We start from the raw sequence: 22,188 nt of genomic DNA on the forward strand, positions 1-22,188 counted from the left end.
TGTTTCATTTACTAATTGAGGCAATGGTAATGAGGCATCTGACAATAACTATTCGGGCAACAGGGGCAAATATTTCTTCATAGTCAATCTTGTATTCCTGACTATATCCTTTGGCTACTAAACAAGCTTTATATCTCTCAAGAGATCCATCGCTCTTAGTTTTGACCTTAAACACCCATTTACACCCTATGATTTTCTTACCCTTAAGGAGATCTTGAAATTCCCAAGTTTTAGATTTTCTAAGTACTCTAAGTTCATTATTCCTAGATTTTAACCATTCAATATTCTTTTTGGCTTCTTCGAAGTTTTTGGGTTCTACATATGAGTGAATGACAATAAGATAAGCTCTATGTTTAGGTGTAAATGAATCATAAGAGATGAACCTAGAAGGAACCTTTCTATTTCCTTTGGTTCTTCGTGGGTTTTCCTCATTTGTTGAGATAGTTCCACTAGATTCATTATATTTTTCCATTGCACTCCTAAAACTGTTTTTGTCTCTATGAGCATACGTGATAGGATCTCTAGATGTTCCTTCATTATTGTTGTAATGAAAAGAGGCGGAAGCACCAATAGAGCAAATATCACTCTTTAAGAGTGACCACTAGAGCCAAGAACACAAACACCGAATGTGCACACACAAAAACTCTCAAATATGGAAATGACTTAAAGTCATAAGTTGAACATTAATGAAGAAAGGAAGAGAGGGGTATTAAACCCATTCATGAGAAGGAGAACACCTCCTCTATTTATAGAGGAGGGAGGCACTAAAGAAGAGACTACAAGAGTGGGGCTCCTTGTGGTCATCCTAAAGAAAGAAAATAAAAAAACAAAAAAGGAAAAAGTGAAAAAGGAAAAAGATAAAAAATAAAAATAAAAAGGTACATTGGAAGAATTACAAGAATACCCCTATCGGGTATTTCAATAGAATAGAATATGTATATATATACATATACTTATATATATATACGGATGTATATATATATATATAAGTATATGTATATATATATATATATATATATGTATATATATATATATATATATATATATATATATATATATATATATATATATTTTAACACGCCCTCAAACTTTACGGGGAGAAGACCGAAAGTTTGCTAAGGAGAAACATGAATCGTGGAGTTGGGAGCGCCTTGGTGAAGAAGTCAGCTAGTTGATGCTATGAAGTAACATATGGTAATGAGATAGTCCCTCTGAGGTATTCATCTCGAACATAGTGGCAGTCCATTTCAATATGCTTGGTCCGCTCATGAAAGGTGTGATTACTAGCAATGTAAATCACACTTTTGTTGTCACAGCAGAGCTTGGTGGGAGTGGAAATGAGGACGCCCATGTCAGCTAGGAGACTTCTGAGCCATACGATTTCCATAGTTGTCATTGCCATGGCCCGATATTCAGCTTCAGTGGATGACAGTGAAACCTTCTGCTGCTTCTTGCATCTCCACGAAATGAGAGATTCACGTAAAAAAATACAAAGACCCGTTATTGAGATACGATCATTGGGATTTCCTCCCCAGTCAGCATCAGTAAAAGCAGTTAAGTCAAGAGAGGAGGAAGAGGATAAGAAGAGTCCCTTTTATATAGTATTTTTGATATATCTGACAATTCTCAATACGGCTGCCATATGAACCGAAGTAGGTGCATGCTGAAACTGGCTTACTGCATGAACGCCATGAGCTATGTCTGGACGTGTGATGGATAGATAGGTGAGAGTTCCGATTAATTGACGGTAGGGGGTTGGATCCTCAAGAAGAACACCATCTTCAAGTCTCAGTTTTGCATTAATGACTTCGGGAGTCTCGACTTTCTTTTTAATCAGATATTCCTGATTTGACACAAATTTCTGCAGCTAATTTCATCTGGATAGGATGTATCCTCGCGGGGAATAAGCCACTTCAATCCCTAAAAAATATCTCAAATAACCAAGGTCAGACATATCAAAAGTTTCTTTTAACATGGACTTTACATCATTTACTCTCTTTCTGTCATTCCCAGTAATGATCATATCATCAACATACAGCAGAAGCAAAATAATGGAGTCACCTGTCCTTTTAACAAAAAGAGCAGTGTCAGTATAACAAGAAGAAAAACCTAAATTTATTAATACGTTACTAAACCTATCATACCAAGCTTTAGGTGCTTGCTTAAGACCATATAAAGCCTTTTTTAATTTCAAAATTTTTCCATTTAAATCTATACCTGGAGGAGGTTCCATATGCACTTCATTTAAATTACCATTCAAAAAGGCATTTTTGACATCAAGTTGAAAAATTGGCCATTTTTTAACTGCGGCTATAGCAATAAGGGCTCGAACACTAGTCATTCGAGCAACGGGGGCAAAGGTTTCATCATAATCTACCCCATACTCTTGGGCATATCCCTTGGCTACCAACCTAGCTTTATATCTTTCCAATGAACCATCACTCTTAGTTTTTACTTTAAACACCCATCTACATCCAATGGGTTTCTTGCCATTGGGAGGATCAATGATTTCCCAAGTTTGTGCCTTTTTAAGAGCATTAAGTTCAAGTTGCATAGCTTTATTCCAATGAGCATATTGCTTAGCATCATTGTAATGAGATGGTTCATGAAAAGAGTGAAGAGCAAGTAGGCATGCCCGAAAGTTAGGCGAAAAAGAATCATAAGAAACAAATCTATTTGGTATTTTGGGAATCCGATTTGATCTTCTTTGAGAAGTCTCTTCGATGGACTCATTTTGGGAAAATTTTTCAAGGGCACAAGGAGGATTCCTTTCATTCCTTCTAGAGTAGACTTGAATTTGTCTTGAAACATTTTCTTCTAAGTTTTGATCATCGCTTGGATGTTCAACAAGATCTTCACTAAGTGATTCATTAAGATCAATATGATCATCTATGATATTTTCTTTAGGCAATAAGTCAAATAAGAATGAATAATCAATATTTTCATTCGGTTGGTGCGAAAAACCACTTTCCTCTTCAAGGAATGTGACATCTTTAGAGATATAAAGCTTGTTTTTAAGTATGTCAAAACATCGATACCCTTTTTGTTTTTCGCCATATCCTAAAAAAATACATTCAATAGCCCTAGGGGAAAGTTTATCATTCTTGTGAGTTAAAACAAAACATTTACATCCAAAAATTCTTAGTCTTTTATAATCAAGAGACATATTATAAAGTTTTTCAAATGGAGAAAGATTTTTCAAGGAGGACGAAGGGGTTCTATTGATAAGATATGTAGAGGTTAGAACCGCTTCGGCCCAAAAGAATTTTGGAATGTGTCTTGAGATTAACAACGTTCTTGTGGTCTCTATTATGTGCCTATGCTTTCTTTCCGCAAGTCCATTTTGTTGCGGAGTGTTGGGGCAAGAACGTTGGTGGAAAATTTCATTTTCTTTCAAATAGTTTTGAAAATCATTGGACATATATTCGCCTCCCGAATCGGATCTAAGAATAGATAGATTTCCCAAAAATTGGTTTTTGACCATGGCATGAAATTCTTTAAAGAAGGAGAAAACTTCGGATTTGCGACTTAGGAAGTAAATCCACGTGAATCGAGTAAAATCATCAATAAATACCACATAATACGAAAAACCTCCTTTAGACAAAATAGGGGAAGGTCCCCACACATCGGAATGAATAAGTTCAAATGGCCGAGTAGTAAAGTAACTTCTTTGTGGAAATGGAATAGCTTTAGATTTCCCAAAAATGCAATCTTTACAAGTCATGTGATTGTCTTTACAAGTATTGTTCAAAAACGGAAAAAGAGACATTTTTACAAAATTTGGATGGCCAAGTCTCTCATGCCATATTCCAATACTTTTGTCTTTTACAAGATTGCACAATGGCTTAGATGGAAGAGTAAAAAAATCCATAAAGTAGAGGTCACCCCTTCTATCGCCTTGCCCAATCAGCTTCCCTGACTGGAGATCCTGCACGGTGCAATCCTTAGGTGAGAAAGAGACTTGGCATCCATGATCGGTGATTTGAGATACGGAAAAAAGATTTAAATTTATTTTAGGAACGATTCTTACTTTAGGAACAAATTTTTTTTTAAAATCAAGTGATCCAATACTTTCAATGCTTAGTGATGTACCATCGGCCGTTGACACACAAGAAGATATAGGTTCGAAAAAAATATTTGAAAGAGAATTTTTATGAGATGTCATGAAAAGAAGCACCGGAGTCTAGTATCCACATACCTGGAGGTGATGAAGAGTAGGCAATGGCGGCCCCGGATGTTGAAGTCTTGAGAAGATGTTGAAGAACTTCGGAGATGTGATTTAGAGTTTCTTTGATATCTCCTTCTTTGGTACTTTCATCCTTCTTCGGAGAAGTTTCCCCAACCGCGGCAACCTTTCCTTTGAGTTTTGGACAAGCCGGTCTAATGTGACCCGGTTCATTACAATAATGACATATTATTCCCCTTCTAGGCCCATTATTATTTTTGTTAAAATGGGGAGGTCTATATGCTTTAACATTTGATCCAGGCCTAGTAACGGCCAAAACTTCATCACTCTTAATGCTTAAGCCAAGTCGAGTTTCTTCTTGACATATCTCGGCGAGGGCATCTTCAATAGGTAAGGCTTTGCTTCTATGGAGAAGAGATGCCTTTACTTGTTCAAACTCCTGGCGAAGACCATGAAGAAATTGAAAGAAATGTTCTTTCTCAATTTGTTCCCTCCTTAATTCAATATCTTCCGGAGCCACCCACTTAGGCTCAAGAAGAGCAAGTTCATCCCAAAGGGGAGTTAAAGAGCTAAAATAGTCCCGGACACTCATGTCCATTTGTTTGGTGGAACGGATTTTTTCTTGACAAAAAAATTGTCGAGCAAGATCCTTTTGGGTATACATACCCTTAAGGAAAAACCAAGCCTCATTGGCCCTTCTAAATTTGGCTATATTAGCACAATTTTTAAGGTCAACATTGTTCATAAACCATGCCAAGATTTTGGCATGGTTACTTTCCCAATCCTCAATTTTGGATTGATGATCATTAATAGCTTTGATGCGCTCATCGTCATCTAAAGCCTTTTCAACTTCATTTTCGATCTTGGTGAGAACAAGAGAGGGTTCGGGAGTAGTTCCCATAACAAAACCCCAAAGTTTCTTACCTCTAAGATGATTTTCCATCGCGGAGGCCCACATGAGATAGTTGGACCCATTTAGCTTAAAAGAAAGCTCCACTTTAGAGTCACGTTCCATCGACACCAACAAGTCCTTCATTTCTTCAAATAAATGAGTCACGCGTTCCAAAGAAAAGGCCAATCACCAACCGAGCTCTGATACCATGTAATGAAAAGAGGCGGAAGCACCAATAGAGCAAATGTCACTCTTTAAGAGTGACCACTAGAGCCAAGAACACAAACACCGAATGTGCACACACAAAAACTCTCAAATATGGAAATGACTTAAAGTCATAAGTTGAACATTAATGAAGAAAGGAAGAGAGGGGTATTAAACCCATTCATGAGAAGGAGAACACCTCCTCTATTTATAGAGGAAGGAGGCACTAAAGAAGAGACTACAAGGGGGCTCCCTTGTAGTCATTGGGAGCTCCAACGGTCAGAAATCTAACGGTCAGAAATCTGACCGTTGGGGCCCCAACGACTACAAGAGTGGGGCCCCTTGTGGTCATCCTAAAGAAAGAAAATAAAAAAACAAAAAAGGAAAAAGTGAAAAAGGAAAAAGGAAAAAGATAAAAAATAAAAATAAAAAGGTACATTGGCAGAATTACAAGAATACCCCTATCGGGTATTTCAATAGAATAGAATATGTATATATACATATATGTATACATATACTTATATATATACGGATGTATATATAAGTATATGTATATATATATATATATATATATATATATATATATATATATATATATATATATATATATATATATTTTAACAACTGTGTGGGTAGGTAGATGGATGAAAGGAGTTATTGTCCTCATCTTCGTTATCACTAGAGTCATTATGAGAATTCATCATCACTATCATCATTTTAAGCTAATAACTCCAATAAAAAGGAATAATCCATATTTTCCTCATGAGGTTCACATCTTTCAAAACCATTAACATTTTCCAAAAAACTGATATTTCTGGATACATATAATTTGTCGTCTTTAATATCATACTATCAAAACCTCTTTTGAGTATCTAAGAAAAGCACATGTGATAGCTTTTGGTGAAAGCTTGTCATTCTTGTCGATAAAAACGAAACATTTGCATTCGAAAATTCTTAACTTACTATAGTCAAGTTCCTTTCGTATACAATATTTCCAAAGGTGAAATTTTGTTCAATTTTTTTGATAGAAGCCGATTTATGAGATAGACAGATGTTAGAGCCGCTTCGGCCCAAAACCTTTTTAGGATGTTTTGTGAGATAAGAAGAGTTCAAGTGGTCTCAATAATATGTCTATGTTTTCTTTCGGCCAATCCATTTTATTGAGGAGTTTTTGGACAAGACTTTTGATGGAGAATGCCATAGCTTTCAAGATAATTTTTTAATTCATTTGAAAGGTATTCTTCTCCAGAGTCAGTTCTAAAAATTTTCAAGTCTCCATTAAATTAGTTTTTTATCATCATATGATATGTTTTGAATGTCGTAAAAACCTCATGTTTGTGTTTAAGGAAAAATATCCAACAATATCTAGTGTAATCGTCAACAAAAATCACATAATACGCAAATCCCCCTTTTGATAAGACACGTGCCGGTCCTCATACATCCGAATGGACAATTTCAAATCGTCTTGTTGTAAACATAGATCTTTGATAAAAAGGTAACCTTTTCATTTTTCAAGAGTACAATCGTTATAAGTGAAATCACTTTTACATAGATGTTTAACAAAAGGTAAATAAGAAATCTTTACAATATTGGGATGTCCAAGTCTTTTGTGTCATACATTAATATTTTTATGTTGGACAACATTACAAAAAGGGTTCTTTGAAATTTGAAGGGAGTCTACATAGTATAAATCCTTTTCCTAGAGCCTTCTCCAATTAACATCCCAGACCGACGATCCTGTATCCAATATTTATTAGATGAGAATTTTATATCACATCCATGGTCCGAGAGTTGAGAGATAGAAAGCAAGTTTAAGTTTAGTTTTGGTATAAATCTAATTTTTGGGATAAAAAAACATTGTTTTTCAAAATTTTCAATTCTTTTAATTTCAAGAGAAGTTCCATCCGCGGTTGAAATAAAGGATGGAGAAGAGTTTTTTGAATATTCGGAAAGAGAACAAATACTTGGGGACATATGAAAAGAGGCACCGGAATCTAAGAGCCAAGAAGTCTTACCGGAAGGAGAAGAAGTTGACATTGCGGCTCCGAAAATTGCCCCTTTGAGAAGAGGTTGAAGTGCTTCCACAATTTGAAGCAAGGAGAGAGCTCCATTTGAAGAAGATGCACATTCTTCCTTTTGAGGTTGAGATGTTGTAGCCATAGCTAGCTACTTCTTTCATTTTGGGCAAGCCGGTTTGATGTATCTCGGTTCCTTACAAAAGTAGCACACAATTTTGCTATAGTCTCTTTTTATGTCTTGTCCACTTGCTCATTGATTTTGATTTTTGAAGTGGGGAGGTTTATAGGTTCTCAAATTGTTCATCGGTCTCGAAACGACATTAACACCTTCACTTTCTTCTTGGTTGGAAGGTATTGCAAGAACACTTGGGTGGTTTTTGCTTATACCCATACGTGTCTTTTCGCCACTTAGTTTTGTAATTACATCTTCAAGAGAAGAGGAAGTAAAGGACGATAGAAGAGATGGTCGAATTGGTTCGAATTCGGGTTTAAGCTCATTTAGAAAATTAAAAAAGCGATTCTCTTCTAGTTTTTTATGCCTAAGCTAAATGGATTGTCCACTCCATTTGGGCTCAAGCATAGCAAGCTTATCCCAAATAGATGACAACTCCGCAAAATACTCTCTAATGGTCATTTCGCTTTGTTGTAGGGTCAAAGCCCTTTTTTGAAGATAATATTTGTGGGATAAGTTCCTTAAAGTGTACATTTGTTCAAGATATTGCCATGCTTGAGAGGTTTTCTTGAATTTAATAATGTTGGCATTGATCTGTGTCTCAACGAATGATAAAATTCATGATAGGATTTTAAAGTTCCCTATCTCCCATTCCTCATGTTTTTTACTATAATATTCAAGGGCTTTGATTCTTTATTCTCCTTCGAGAATATTTATTTCTCTTTTTTTCACCAAAGTAATCTTTGGTTCCGGTTCCGGTATTGAGCCTTGAACATATCCCCAAAGCCCCTTTACCTTTGATATGTGCTTCCATATTCTCGGCCCAAACATGATAATTTGAGCCATTGAGTTTAAACCCAAGAGAGAAGTGAGAATTTTTTTCTCCCATAGAAGAAGAAAAGAATGTAGAGTGAATAAGATCTTACCACACCCGGATACTTAGAGCCTTCTTGTTGTGATATGAGTCTCACAATATATATTGCAAGGAGTCTTCACGCCAAAATCCAAGAGAAAAAAATGTGCATGACTTTCGAGGCACACAATGGAATGAGGTGGCAAGCGGTCTCCTTCAATAGTAGCCTTGCTCTGATACCATGTGAAAGTGTCTTCAGAAGAGACACTATGATGAAGATACTAAGATCTTGATGAATGAAGTAAGCAAGAAAGCAAAAATAAGAACTCTTAGAACACATGCACAAATGCACCACCCACGATGGTTCACAGATGCACAAAGGCATAAAAATAATATGAAAAAACTTTATTGAAGTGAATGGCTTTGACTCAAAGCCTTAATCAAATACAAGGGGGAGGCCCCTTTATATATAGAAGAAGTGGCCTTGGAGGGGCTCCACTTCTAGTCGTTGGAGTCCCTCCAACGGTCACAAATATGACCGTTGGAGGGGCCCAACGACTAGAAGGTGGGCCCCCGAAGGTACACGATATTCAATTTAAAAAATAAAAAAATAAAAACAAAACAATTACAATCATATTCAATAATATGAATATGCGCAAAATGGAGGAATGACTAAAATACCCCTACGGTTAGTACAAGAAATAAATATATATTTTATATATATAATTAGGTAGATACATGTACATATATATGAAATATATATGTAATATATGTATCTTCCTTTATATATATAAAATATATATAGAGAGAGAATACAATGTTACAATTTAACAATAAGTTGATGGAGCAGCCCCTCTCGATATGCTAAATCTTTTGGAGTCACAATTGTGTGTGTCGTGTTCCTCTTCATGCTTTATGTGTTCAATTGCCTGATTTTCATGGTATGGGTGGAGATTCATCAATGCACAGGTTTTGATCCACACATTTACTCGTAATCTCTCTATTGCTTTTGTTCTTCATAATTTTTTCCCCTATTCTCTTCATCTTTATTCTTCTTCCTTCTTATTTTCTTCTCTCTATCTCATTTTCTGCTTTCATGGTTGACATCTACAAACAGCCTTGCTGATATTAGCAATTGTCAACTGCTGATGTCGAATCATTGCTGCTAAAAGGCGTATCTTATGCGGCATTTGTTTTCTCTGTTCCCTTTATAGTAATCCTTACATTATTTTGTGATCTTTGAGTCAACGATCTTGATTTTTTAGGTCTTCTTTCATATTGTTTTGATGGATTCAAACATTACACCACATTTGTCATTCCTTAAGGTTGGAGCTGAATTACCTTCTAAATATTTTGTTGAGAAGCAAATTGTAGTTCCCCACATATGATACATGAAACTATGGCGCATGCAATTTATTCCAAAAGAAGAGATGATTCAATGTGAAAATCAAGTGAGCAACAGTCCTGAACCGTATGATTCCAAATGCGCATATGATTGGATTGCCAAATACCAAGGCCTTATTAGATGGATCAATCAACAGCTTGTCTGAAGAAGTTCTCACTCAAGTTGTAGATCTCACAGCTAATCTTTGAAAGGAATTGGAGTCTTATGTTCAAGTCTCTTGAACCAGTCTTTTTTTGGGAAAATGCTGACAAAAAGCATGCCAAATATGCCAAGTAAACTCTGGAGAAGACTCCATGAGATTTTCTAAATATGATACCTATCAGAACAAAACAATACAAGCAAGAAAGAGTGCACAAGAGAGGGAAAAAAAGAAACTTCGATAAGGACACAACATTATATGAGGTCGACCGCCTCTCTTTAACTTCCTATCTAAAATGGGACAGAAATAGTCCACTTGCATCAACTTATTACAACAGACTGAAAAATATACAAGACTATCCCCTATAAATAATATATTTATAGAAAGGGGCCAAACACAATAAAAACTGTATACTGAAATATAAATCTGATGATAGTGTAGAGAGATTCAAGGATCAGCTTATCATGAAAAGATATAATCAGCATTATGCTTCAATTACGATCAAACTTTTAGCCTTATCTTTATGATTGTATAGTCAGAGTAGTTATTTCCTTAGCACGTTCTTTTGGCTGGGCATTACATCAATTGGATGCTAAGAATGTTTTCTTGCATGGAGAGTAAAAAGAGGAAGTTTTCATCGAACAACCACGGATTTATTGCAGCCAATGCAGACATGTGTGTGAACTCAATAAGTCTATTTATGGGTTCAAAGTTCAAACAAGTGCTGAGAATATGATTTCAGAGTTTTCATGATGCCCTTAAGATGAAGGTTTTCGAGAAGTTTCAATAGATCATTTCTTACTCATGTACAAGGCTAGCGAATGTGTAGTGATAATCTTGCTTTTGTTGATGAAGGATCCAAAGATATGTCAAAGTATGGATGAAGCTCTACAATACCTTACCATCACCCTGCCAAATATAGGAAATGCAGTTGATCAAATATGTATTTTGTGCATGTGCTTACTATGTAGACATTGGAAACTCTTGAAAGTTTCATGAGAATTGAGATGTATGCCGGACACTATATCTCAAGGAGCTCATCCTTTGTAAAAATGATCTATCCAAGCATGTTAATTGGTTATTCGGTCCATGGTAAGTTATTCCGATGCAGATTAGGTAGGTGATCCAAATACAAGAAAAAATAAGGCCATTATATGTTCTTGAGAATAAATCTAATCTTATGAAAAAGCATAAAACAAAAGACTGATCCGCTCAAACATTAAAACAAAGTATATGGCATTCTCAGAAATAATGTCTGGGATGATATGGGTATGCAGCCTCATGACTACATTGGGAATTAAGATAACTTGGTCTACCTACTTACCATGATAACTTGGAGCTTATTGGCACCTGACAAAATCCCATCCTTCATGACAGATACAAGCATTTTCAAATAGATTATAATTGTGTGAGAAAATTTGGAATCAAAAGCAACTAAACCAAATTAATTAGGTCTAAATATCAACTTTTGCGGGTATATTCACAAAGGAATTTCAAGGCAAAGACAAGAATTTCTAATGGACAAGTACATGTTTAGGAACCATGTACAACTTGGGTGTCTTAAGCATTACATATTGTTCTGCTTTTATTGCTCAGGAGCAGTGTCGTCTTTTTACATATTGGTATCAAATTAATGGCATGGCTGTAATTTATTGATGGTTTGTTTTTCATGTGTTAATTTCTTTGTACAATTTCATTTGAGAAACAATGACTGCATTGATATAGCAGTATGTCTTTAGACCATGATTTGCATTTTATATCGATGTATATTGTGGTATGGATATCACAGAGTAGATTTTCTTTGGGGTTTACGCAGAACACCGGACATGTCAGCAATGCATCATGATGCTTCTCCTGATCTGAGAATCGTTGGAGCTAAACTTAAGGATGTATTAGGGGTATGATTTATTCTTTTGTTAACCAATTTGTGTGGGGGAATATTTCCATGAATGTTTTAAATTCTCAGCTTATTTGACCCCCCATGCAACAAGTGTCCCAGCTCCAAATTGCATTCCATGAGATATTTATGGGCATGATAGACTATCAACCAAACCCCACTATATATCATTAGGCCTGTAAACATATGAATATACAGTGTTTTGATGGATTCCAGCCCCTTGATTCTCTTGTTCTTTTTCCTTGTACAGATATCAAACACTTCCCTTAGAACACGCAAAGTAGTTGTTGAACTTTGTGATATCGTTGCTGCTCGAGCTGCTCGTTTGGCTGCAGCTGGGATCTTGGGCATATTGAAGAAATTGGGAAAAGATGTGGTTGGAGATGGTGAAAATCAGAAGACAGTTGTGGCCTTGGATGGTGGGCTTTATGAACATTATACCTATTTCAGGGAGTGCCTGGAGAACACTCTCACAGAGCTACTTGGTGATGAGGTCTCTAAGACTGTGTCCGTTGAACATTCCAATGATGGCTCTGGTGTAGGAGCTGCACTGCTTGCAGCCTCACATTCACAGTATCTTGAGCTTGAAGAGTCTTGACTAGCATAGATCTCCTTGGATCGACAGTGTTGTAACCATGTCATCCAATCAAAATAAAGCAGGAAATAGGAAGCGTTTGATTATGGAGTTCTGGCATTGTGAGTCTCCGAGCTTTCTCTTTTTCTTTTCCTTTTCACTAGTGGTTAAGTAGCATGTTCTTTTTGGGGAGGTCAGTTCTAATTTCTAGCCAAGCAGCAAACCTGTCCACTATTTGTAAAGTTTGCAGGACTGGTAATATCTCATATCTCCCATTAGGGCCTGCCATTATTTTTTTTGTTCTTCTTCCTGCTGAGTTATGTGTCATCTTTGCGAAACATCCAACTTTTGGATATATTGGAAGAATAAAAAGTTGTACCTGTATCTTAGAATCTCCCTCTCTCATCGTTATATGTATGGTCAACTTAATAAAGCCCTGTCTGAACGGGCCACTCACGGTTCTCCATTTAACTGTAAAACTGGAAATTCTTCATTGGGTACTTATGAAATGGGAAGGCCAGGACAATGCCTGGTTAGGGCATGCTAGACTTGCTGGATGTTAGGAGGGTCGTGAGGGCCTACGGATCTTTTGTCATTTGTTTTCTTTTATCTTGCTTTGTAACTTGCTAGGGGATTGATGCCTCATCATTCCCTTTTCTATTAATGAACTCTTTCCTTTCAAAATAAAGCCCTCTGAAGACGGGTCCAAAATAGACCCCTAAAACATGGTTGGGATACATTTACCAAACAAAATGCTTGAGCTCTCCTTGGATAAAAGCTAATTCCAAAATATTTTTGCTCAGGGTTGAAATCTTGTAGACTTTGATAAGTAAACAGGACAAGCTCAAGGAAAACCAGGTTTGCCTAGTGTGGATGGATTTGTTCTATATAGGACCCCTAAGTTTATATGCAAGTTATATGTAACATTCTTTCTGCATAATGCTATGCTTACAATATCCAGTGCAATGAAATAAATGTTTCAAACAAAAACCTAAATGCAACAATGGCTATTGAAGTTATGGCCTGAAGCTTGCAGAGTCGAGGTGAGATGGTATTTTATGTATTGTATGTGCCACACGGTGCTCTGTCATTGTTAACTTGAAGGAACTTGAGCTCAATTATCAAGCTTGGAACATAATAATACCAAAGATCAAGCCAAGCTTGGAACAACAACAAACGATCATGAGCAACCTAAAGCTGCATCAAGTGCAGCCACAGACTTTGGTTAATCGGGTTAAGTCAAATTTAATGAACTGCTGACTTGTATCTGATGCTGCTTGTTTTACTAGAAATAAGAATTAGCAACCTCATTAAATTTAATGAACTGCTGACTTGTATCTGATGCTGCTTGTTTTACTAGAAATAAGAATTAGCAACCTCATTTTTAAACAAAATAAATGATGTTCTTGTCTCTTAATAAGTTAATTCATTTTAATTGATTGCTATTCCGGATACTTGATCAACTCTCCTGTTTGCAAATGATATGTTTGTTATTTGGCGAAGGATGCCCCATTCAAATGTGAAGGTCCTGGCTGATTACCAAATGTTTGTCTATAGCAGCACTGAGTCTAAAGGGCAATGGGTGAACATGTGAGCTTACAGTTTTAAATGAATCCTTTGTTAATTTTTTGGGTGGTTCTTAGTAAGGGTGTCAACTGGTCGGGTTTACCAGGACCAAACCCTATAGTGTCCTGGTATGGTGATAAACGATTAAGACCTGGGTCCGGACCCGAAGGTCTGATTAATACATGGATCCAGGTATAGTTTGTGAAATTTTATACCAGACCCGGGCCCGACCTGAGTTTCACCAATTTTACAATGAAAAAAAATATTATTTTACTGGGTCTGGTTCATATAATTCTTATCGGGTCTGGGTATGGTTTCTCTTATAGCGGACCCAGTTAGACCCAGGCCCTGACCCGATACCATATCTATCGAAAATCGGGCCCAAGTCTGGTTCTACCTAGGTCCGAACCAAACCCGTCCGTTGACACCCCTAGTTGTTAGGAAGCGTATCTGTAAAGTATTTGGGGATGACTTGACACAAAGGGGCGTCTTTGGAGCATTATGAAGTATTTGAAAAATAGAAAAGATGGTTGCGGACGACGACTAGATGTCTATTTTTGAAAAATGACTCTTACTACAAAACATGCCTTCCCTTATGTTCCGTCCTTCCTCCAAGTCCATATTCTTGAGATATTCTCAGCAAGAGTATATCTTGGGATATGCAAAAAAAAAAATCTTAGAAAACATACAAAAAAATAATAAAAAAACAAAATTTGTAATCCCTATAATATTCTATGTTGTTGATTAATTCATAATTTCCAATTAATACATTAAAAATTATAAATGATATATTACCAAAATCTGAAATAACTTAGAAGATGATGCCCCCGTCCGAAGCCACGGAACAGATCCATAAGTTCATATATTTGTGCATTGCGTGAAGCCGCATGAATGGATTCATTGCTTCATGTTTTACTTTTTCATTCAAAAGCACATACCTTTATGTACACATATTTCAGAAAACATATATGCATTTGTAGAGTAAAATGTTAGAAATAGTTATAACTAATGAAGCGAATTTATGCATAAAATTATTCAAGTATTTACTTAGAAATATAGTTTCACCTATGATATTTCACAAAGTCACATAGGAATTAGTAGATTAAAAATATAAAAAAATATACATAAAAATTCAAGCAAAATTTTGGATAAACTCATGTACTTTTTTGTTGAGGATTTATATTACAATTGACATGTCCAACTCAGATATTTGTCATTTTAAAGATATTAAAATAACTATTATTTTAAAAATATAATGTAGAATGTAACAATTTTTCAATATGGTAAATGTTTTATATTATTTATATTTTTTACTTATAACCTCCTTGTTATTCTTTAATTATTCTACATTTTTCTAATTAATACCTTGCACGCATGCATGCTCAATCTCTTTTATGCTTTTTCTCTCCTGCCGATATTCCAGCTTCCAAGATTCGCCGGTTAGATTCAAAACTCAGAGCCTGAGACCCCTCTTATGATTATAGTGCTACTCGTACATGTCCAGATTGATAAAACTGTTATATTGTACTACTCCCACATTGTTTTGTGCGGTCCATAAAGATTCATTTAGATCCAATTTAGTTTAAGATTTTTATTTAAATATTATTAGAATTAGAACTTTTTATGTAATGAATCTATTTCAAGTCCAAAATAGACCTAAGGTTTATTGTGTTTTCTATAAATACTCATTATAGGGATTTGAGGGAGTTGATAGGGATGAATGATTAAAAATTATTATTTTCTTGTGTTTTATGCAAATTTTAGTTTTTTTTGGATTTCGTACATAATAGTAGGTTAACATAGTTTTTTTACATTAATTGGTATGAGAGCATTTTTTTTCATAAATCAGGACCTCTCGATTTACATTAATTGGTATCAGAGCAAGATTTTTCGCCTTGATTCTATTCGAGGGTCGATCTTGTTGATTTCAAGAGGCGTTAAACATTCAACCCGAATTGAGCGGCGTTGGATACATGTCAGAAACATAACATTCTATGTGAGGTACGATTATTCTACAACCGATCAATTTTCCAAAATCAGCAATATTCACCATCGTTGATCAACCCTACCTAACCCCACCTATTCTAGGTACCCATCTCCTTCCTCCAATGATGCCGTAAGGTGGTCACCGCTAACCCAGACCAATGACAAACCTGGTCGACTGTCGTCAGCTTGTTGGGGGTGAGCTCTCACCAGTAGCTCTTTCGTCTCACCCTTTTTCTATCCCTTTCTGTTCACGTCCTGCAACCACAACCACAACCACCAGCCGGTACTTGACCAGCAATCCATCGCCGACCATGTACAACGAGTGGGACCCCCGCCTATCGGTGGGAGAGGTGCCTCTGGTCGCCACGACTGCCCCCATTTTCATTCATCCCTTCTTGTTCCCCTTCTTACATGATCGTCAACCAATCAACCTTACCATTGCCGCCAGCTTCTTGTCGTTGTCCTCAGAGTGTTGGTGCACGTCCTCGACATCAAAAAATGCAGTGGGAATAGCGGTGGTGGAGGCCAAACCTTGATCGAATCTGATGAGTTGAAAATGGATTCAACTTGCCTTACAATGTGCGGACCTTAGGGGGATGTTGTGCATCAGATAGGTGCTGGGATCACACATGTGTGTGGTCCTTTGAAAGAATTAGTACAGCTACCCGAGCAGGTTGTATGTTACCCCCTGGTTCCAGGGGGAACATACACCACCCTCTCCTCTTTGGACATACACGTACTTTTCATGAATCTGTCGGTGCAGCATGTGCCTCGATGTCCATTTACATGGTGGGCATAGCGTGTGCCATTTCCCGTTAGTCGAACTCATCAAACCAGGCTGGATACATCCATGTCAATAACCTTGCCTCTGCTATCGGATCTGAGACTCTTGTGGAATAGCAACGGAGAGGCATCTCGACTACTAGTTGGCTTCTCTGCATCGGCCAACTTGGCGTCATCTAAACGAGGCCCATAGCGGAGCAATATATCTACAACCTCCTCCATGGAAGGCCGGTTAGAAGGGAGGCTGCTTGTGCAGAGGAGGCCCAGCTTAAAAACTGCAAACATTCCCTCGGACACGTTAGGATCATAGACCTCCGCATCCATGGCTTCCACAAGCGGCTTATCCTCCTGCAAAAACCGCCAAGCCCAGTCCACTAAGTTTATGTCTCCCCCACCATTGTGGGCTTCCCTTCCAGTAACAAGCTCTAGCAGAACCACTCCAAAGCTGTAGACGTCACTCTTCTCATTCACCTTCACAGTGTATGCATATTCTGATGCCAACAATTGTTGTAAAACAGAGTGAGAAAAAATTCACACTTGTTACTTAGCAAGACAATCAACAAACTAATCAAAGCAATTCATGAAAAAATTTGATTTTGAACTATTTGTGCCCCCACCCAATCACATACATCATTTCATTTCATTCCATTCCGTGGAGAGTGGGGGCCTATGGTATGCTGTCGTGTGTGATTGGCTGAGGCCCAAGGGATGCAAACGGTAGGACAATCCCATTTGCATCCCTAACTGAGGGCAGGGCAGATAAATAAAGAACCAGTTAAAAGATGTCTACTGCCCTAACTGGGGGAGGTAGGGTCCATATCAGGCTGGATACCCGACCCGATATATGCCAGGTTGATTTGTTTGGAAGGGTCAGGTCAAATAAAATTGGGCTGGGTCCGGTTAGGAAGCAAGATGCCATATCAATAGAATCCAGCTCGGCGTGGCCCATTTAAGGGCCTGACCAGATAGACCCAAGATTAATAAGAGTTTGTGAGGAATCTTTCATGAGATCCGGATTACGGTTTTGCTTAAGATTAAACTTTGAATACGACCCAAAAGGTAGACGAAGGAAGTGAAGCGAAAGAGGCTGACCTGGGGCTATGTACCCGAAGGAGCCGGCGACGACGGCCGAGACGGTGTCCGGTTCTCCGGCCCGGGCTATGATCCGGGCCAAACCGAAATCCGCGATCTTGGCCTTGAACTCCTCGTCCAGGAGTATGTTTCTGCTCTTGATGTCCCTGTGGATCACCGGCGGCGAGCAGCCGTGGTGCATGTAGCAGAGGCCCCGCGCCGAGCCGAACGCGATCCGGTACCGAGTCTTCCAGTCGAGAACCAAGTCGGCGTCGTGGTGGAGCCACTGGTCGAGGCTCCCGTTCCCCATGAACTCGTAGACGAGGAGGCGCGAGTCGTCGCCGGAGATGCTGCAGAGGAGTTTCACCACGTTGGCGTGGCGGATGTGGCCGAGGATCTCCACCTCCGCCTCGAACTGCCTCTCGTACTTCCGGCCGACCTTCTGGCTGTCCCAGATCCGCTTCACGGCCACCGCGCCGTCTCCGATCGGGACCCTGTAGACCTTTCCCGTGCCGCCCCGCCCGACCAGGTGGTTTTCCGTCATCCCCCGCCGGATGTCCTCCTCCGTGAAGCCCAGCTTGTGGAAGGAGGTGAGCTTCCACGTCACGTAGTCGCCGAACTCGCGCCTCCGTCGGATGTACGCCCGGAGCAGAGCCGCCGCGAAGCCGATGGCGAAGAGGGCAAGTATCCCAACGACGACAAGGATCGCGATGAGAACCGCCGGGGAAACCTCTCTTGCCCTTGCGCCGCCGGAGGAGCACCGCCGGAGTGTTCGGGTTAGGGAAGGGTCGGACGCGCAGAGTTGGGGGTTCTGGAGGAAGCTCTGGTCGAACGCCGCGGTGTCGAAAGCGCTGGGGATCTTTCCGGTGAGGGCGTTGCCGGAGAAGTTGAGGAAGGTCGGTTTCAGTCTGCCGAGCTCCGGCGGTATCTCGCCGGAGAGGTTGTTCTCCGAGAGGTCCAGACTGTTTAGGGACGACAGGGAGGCGAGCGACGTGGGGATGCCGCCGTTGAGTTCGTTGTGGCTCAGATCCAGGATAGATAGCCCCTGCAACGAGCCGATCTCCGAGGGTATCTGGCCGGAGAATCGGTTGCGGTCCAGAAACAAATTCGAGAGGTTCCTCAATTCGGTGATGCTCACCGGGATCCCTCCGGTGAACCCGTTTCCGCTCGCTTTGAGCACTTGCAAGCCCGCGCTGGAAGAGATCTTCGCCGGAAACTGGCCGTAGAAATTGTTGTTTTGTATCTCAAGCCTGGCGAGATTCATCGGCGACCTGCTCGGGAGCTCGCCGGAGAACGAGTTGTTTCCGATCGTCAACCAGGCCAGGCTCCTGGATGACCACAAACCCGCCGGAATCTCTCCCGAAAATTTATTGTAGTGCACCTGCAGATAGTTTAAGGTCGGGCACCGGCCTAATCCCTCCGGCAATCTCCCGGATAAGTTGTTTGAGTAGGCGCTGATTGCCTGGAGTACGCCGCCACGGCAGAGATTTTCCGGCAACTCTCCTGAGAACTCATTCATTGAGATATCTAATAACACGAGACGGGAGTACTGGCCGAGATCCGGTGGGAGGCTGCCGTTGAACTTGTTCGTGAAGAGCTTCACGTAGGACAGCGACGGAATCCGGCCTATTTTCTGCGGGATCTCGCCGGAGAGCTCGTTCATGTAAAGGTAGAGGAGCGTCAGACCCTGGAGGCTACCAATGTCCGGCGGCACCGTCCCGGTCAACTGGTTCGTGCTCAGGTCTATCTCTGACAATCTGGTGGACATGATCGGCCGGGGTATCTCACCCGTCAGATTGTTCTGATAGAGCATGACGAACGTCAGATTCGGCAGCCGGAAGATCCCACCGGGGATGGGGCCGGTCAGCGCGTTCTGCGACAGGTCCAGCCTCACGAGCCCATTCAACTTCTCGAACGAGTCCGGGATGGGTCCGGTCAGGTTCGTTGCCCGCAGGAAGAGGAACCTCAGCCTCTTCAGCCGCCCGATTTCCGGCCGGATGCTCGCCCGAGGGAATGGATTGTTCGCCAGGACTAGCTCAGTGAGGTTCTCGAGGTCTCCGATCTCCGGCGGGAACGAGCCGTCGAGGAGGTTGTACTGGAGGTGGAGGCTCTCGAGCGCGGCGAGGCGGCCAATGGCCGCAGGGACGTCGCCGGAGAAGTTGTTAGCGTCGAGGTTAAGCTCGCGGAGGGCGGTGAGGCTGGCGATGCCGTCGGGGATCGGTCCGACGAGCAAGTTCTGCGAGAGGTTCAGGAACTGGAGGCGGTCGCAGCGGAAGAGGACGGAGGGGAAGCCGCCTGAGATGGAGTTGTTGGTGAGGTCGAGGAAGGTGAGGTTGGCGAGGTCTCCCACGGAAGGGGGGAGTTCTCCATAGAGATCCTGGCTGGGGAGAGAGAGGGAGGTGACGTCGCCGGTGGAGGGGGCGCAGGAGACGCCCGGCCAGTTGCAGTGCGGGCCGTTGGATGCGCTCCATGAGAGCAAAGATGGAGGGTTGCCGAACGACTGCTTGATGCGCAGGAGCGTCTGGGCGTCGTCGGAAGAAGAGAATAAAGGGAGGAAGAGGAGGACGAAGAAACAGAGGAAGAGGCGTTGGCGGGAAACTTGTACAGTGTTCGCCATGCGGTCGACTTGTGTTTGGGTTTGTGTTCGCCATGCTTCCCCGCGAAGGACATTATTTAATCGTGCTGGTGATTCGGATAATTACGAATTTGTTATTTTGGAGTTGGGTTTTCGGGTTGTTGGAGTTGGAGCCCGTGGGTGAGGAGACGTAAATGATCGGAACTCTCGGACTTACTATGCCTGCATTATATACCATCCAGAATATAACATCGGATTTCTTTGGATAAAATTTCAGGATGCCGTTTTGGTAAGCTGGTCTTCCAACTTTTTGTCCTCAGGAAGGTTACTCTTCGACCATGTTTGACTGCAAGTACCGAGTTCAACCACACCAAGTCTACATCTTGGCCCGAACCAACCATCCCAAACTTTCTGCGCATATTGGACCTACTAAATACCCAACTTGGATACCGATCCGTTTCATTTTGATGAACCAGGGGTAAGCTTGGAATCTCTCAAAAGATGCTGGGGGCGTCGTGACTCGTGGGCCCCACCATCAACTACATGCCAACCTTTTTGACCAATGGAAAGCGACGTTACGCTGCCGTTTGTTGACTCCACGTAACTTGAGACAAGAAAGTCTACCCGTCCACAGAGAAATTAAAAATTTCCACAAATGAAAGTTCCTCCTACTCAAATTTATTTTTAGGGCTTGACCCAGTCACTATCTCCGTTGACTCGAATTGAACTTCGAAGTGACAAAAAAAAAGAAGAAGTAGTAAAAATAAAAAAGATCGCAGTTTTTTAAATGAACGTATTGTTTAAAGTTGAACGTATCGTTATTTTATCGAAAGATTTACGAGAACTGTTTTTAACATTGTTCGACCTTTGATTGTCATTTTCTTAATCAAATTTCAAAGTTATTTATTTTTCAAATATTTTACGATATTTTCTCGTTGAAAACCCGAGGGAAAAACAAGCGTTTGTCAATTCTTTTTTTTGTTTCGCGGAAAAAGCCAATGACCAAAATATTGTCTTTAGTCACTTTGTTTGTTGGGGTCGTTTGGTTCATCTTGGTATACCAAATGCTCATGATTTTTTTTTTTATATAAATATCATGATGTATCGTGATTACATGGTAATATTTAGATTTTTATTTTTGTTGAGGAAAAATATTTAGATTTTTAGCTAGCCAAATTGTAAAAAGATAGTTATTTTTTCACATATTTTATTTTTATTATTTCCTTCTTATGTTTTTAAAATTTTTGAATTCATCTAATTTTTCAAATATTTCTAACAAAACAGGACAAAAATCAATATTTTAAAAATCAAAGTTTGGATACCTTTTTTGACATAAAAACAAATTTTTTTTGAAGGAATGAAAATCCGGCGCACATCCTAGGCTGTTGATTTTCCAACCTCTATAAAATCTTACATACACAACAATCAACAATCCAAGGGCAAGTTTTTACTAAACCAAATAGTTCTACACTCGTGTTTGGAACCACGAGAGAGAGAGAGAGAGAGTAATTTGGAAGATAAGAGTCGATTGCGGGCAAACAGTAGGTCAATGAAGTCTTTAGAAATTTGGAGGGGAGCTAGATTTGCACGGCATTTGGGGGGCCCACACTTTCCTGCTTTGAGTGGGAATCGTAGTAACCACACTGATTGAGATGATATTTATTTAGGATTCCAGTTTGAAAAGGCCATGAGGTCTAATTTTTGTGGATTTTGCTGAACAAGTTTGAATACCTTTTCATATGATAATATATGTCAAAGACATGTGGGTTTAGATTGATCAAAAGTCCAAAAAATACAAATTATTACTCAGAGTGGGGTTTGTCGTCAGGGGTGACATCATCAGTTTAGCAAACTATAAGATCACTTG

General features: G+C 39.8%; 2 protein-coding genes across 2 annotated transcripts in view; one reads left to right on the forward strand and one right to left on the reverse strand.

The window, feature by feature from the left end:
* The window catches only part of LOC149830110 (hexokinase-1-like), a 42,418-nt gene extending 29,697 nt beyond the window's left edge, over nucleotides 1–12,721 (forward strand). Inside the window, exons 8-9 of the mRNA XM_090016318.1 lie at nucleotides 11,686–11,767; nucleotides 12,017–12,721. Of these exons, the coding sequence (XP_089872444.1) occupies nucleotides 11,686–11,767; nucleotides 12,017–12,364 (430 nt within the window). The 3' untranslated portion in view covers nucleotides 12,365–12,721. The remainder of the gene's footprint in view (nucleotides 1–11,685; nucleotides 11,768–12,016) is intronic.
* A 3,060-nt stretch (nucleotides 12,722–15,781) lies between these two features.
* On the reverse strand, nucleotides 15,782–20,386 carry LOC149830111 (uncharacterized). The gene is made up of 2 exons (XM_090015702.1): nucleotides 17,768–20,386; nucleotides 15,782–17,166 (listed from the first exon to the last, which is right to left on the reverse strand). Exons 1-2 carry the CDS (start codon nucleotides 20,361–20,363, stop codon nucleotides 16,721–16,723), a joined length of 3,042 nt encoding a protein of 1,013 aa, XP_089871828.1. The 5' UTR covers nucleotides 20,364–20,386; the 3' UTR covers nucleotides 15,782–16,720.
* Nucleotides 20,387–22,188: the final 1,802 nt, after the last annotated feature.

This window comes from Nuphar pumila, chromosome 8, assembly GCF_984573655.1.
Source record: "Nuphar pumila chromosome 8, dmNupPumi1.hap1.1, whole genome shotgun sequence".
NCBI lineage: Eukaryota > Viridiplantae > Streptophyta > Magnoliopsida > Nymphaeales > Nymphaeaceae > Nuphar > Nuphar pumila.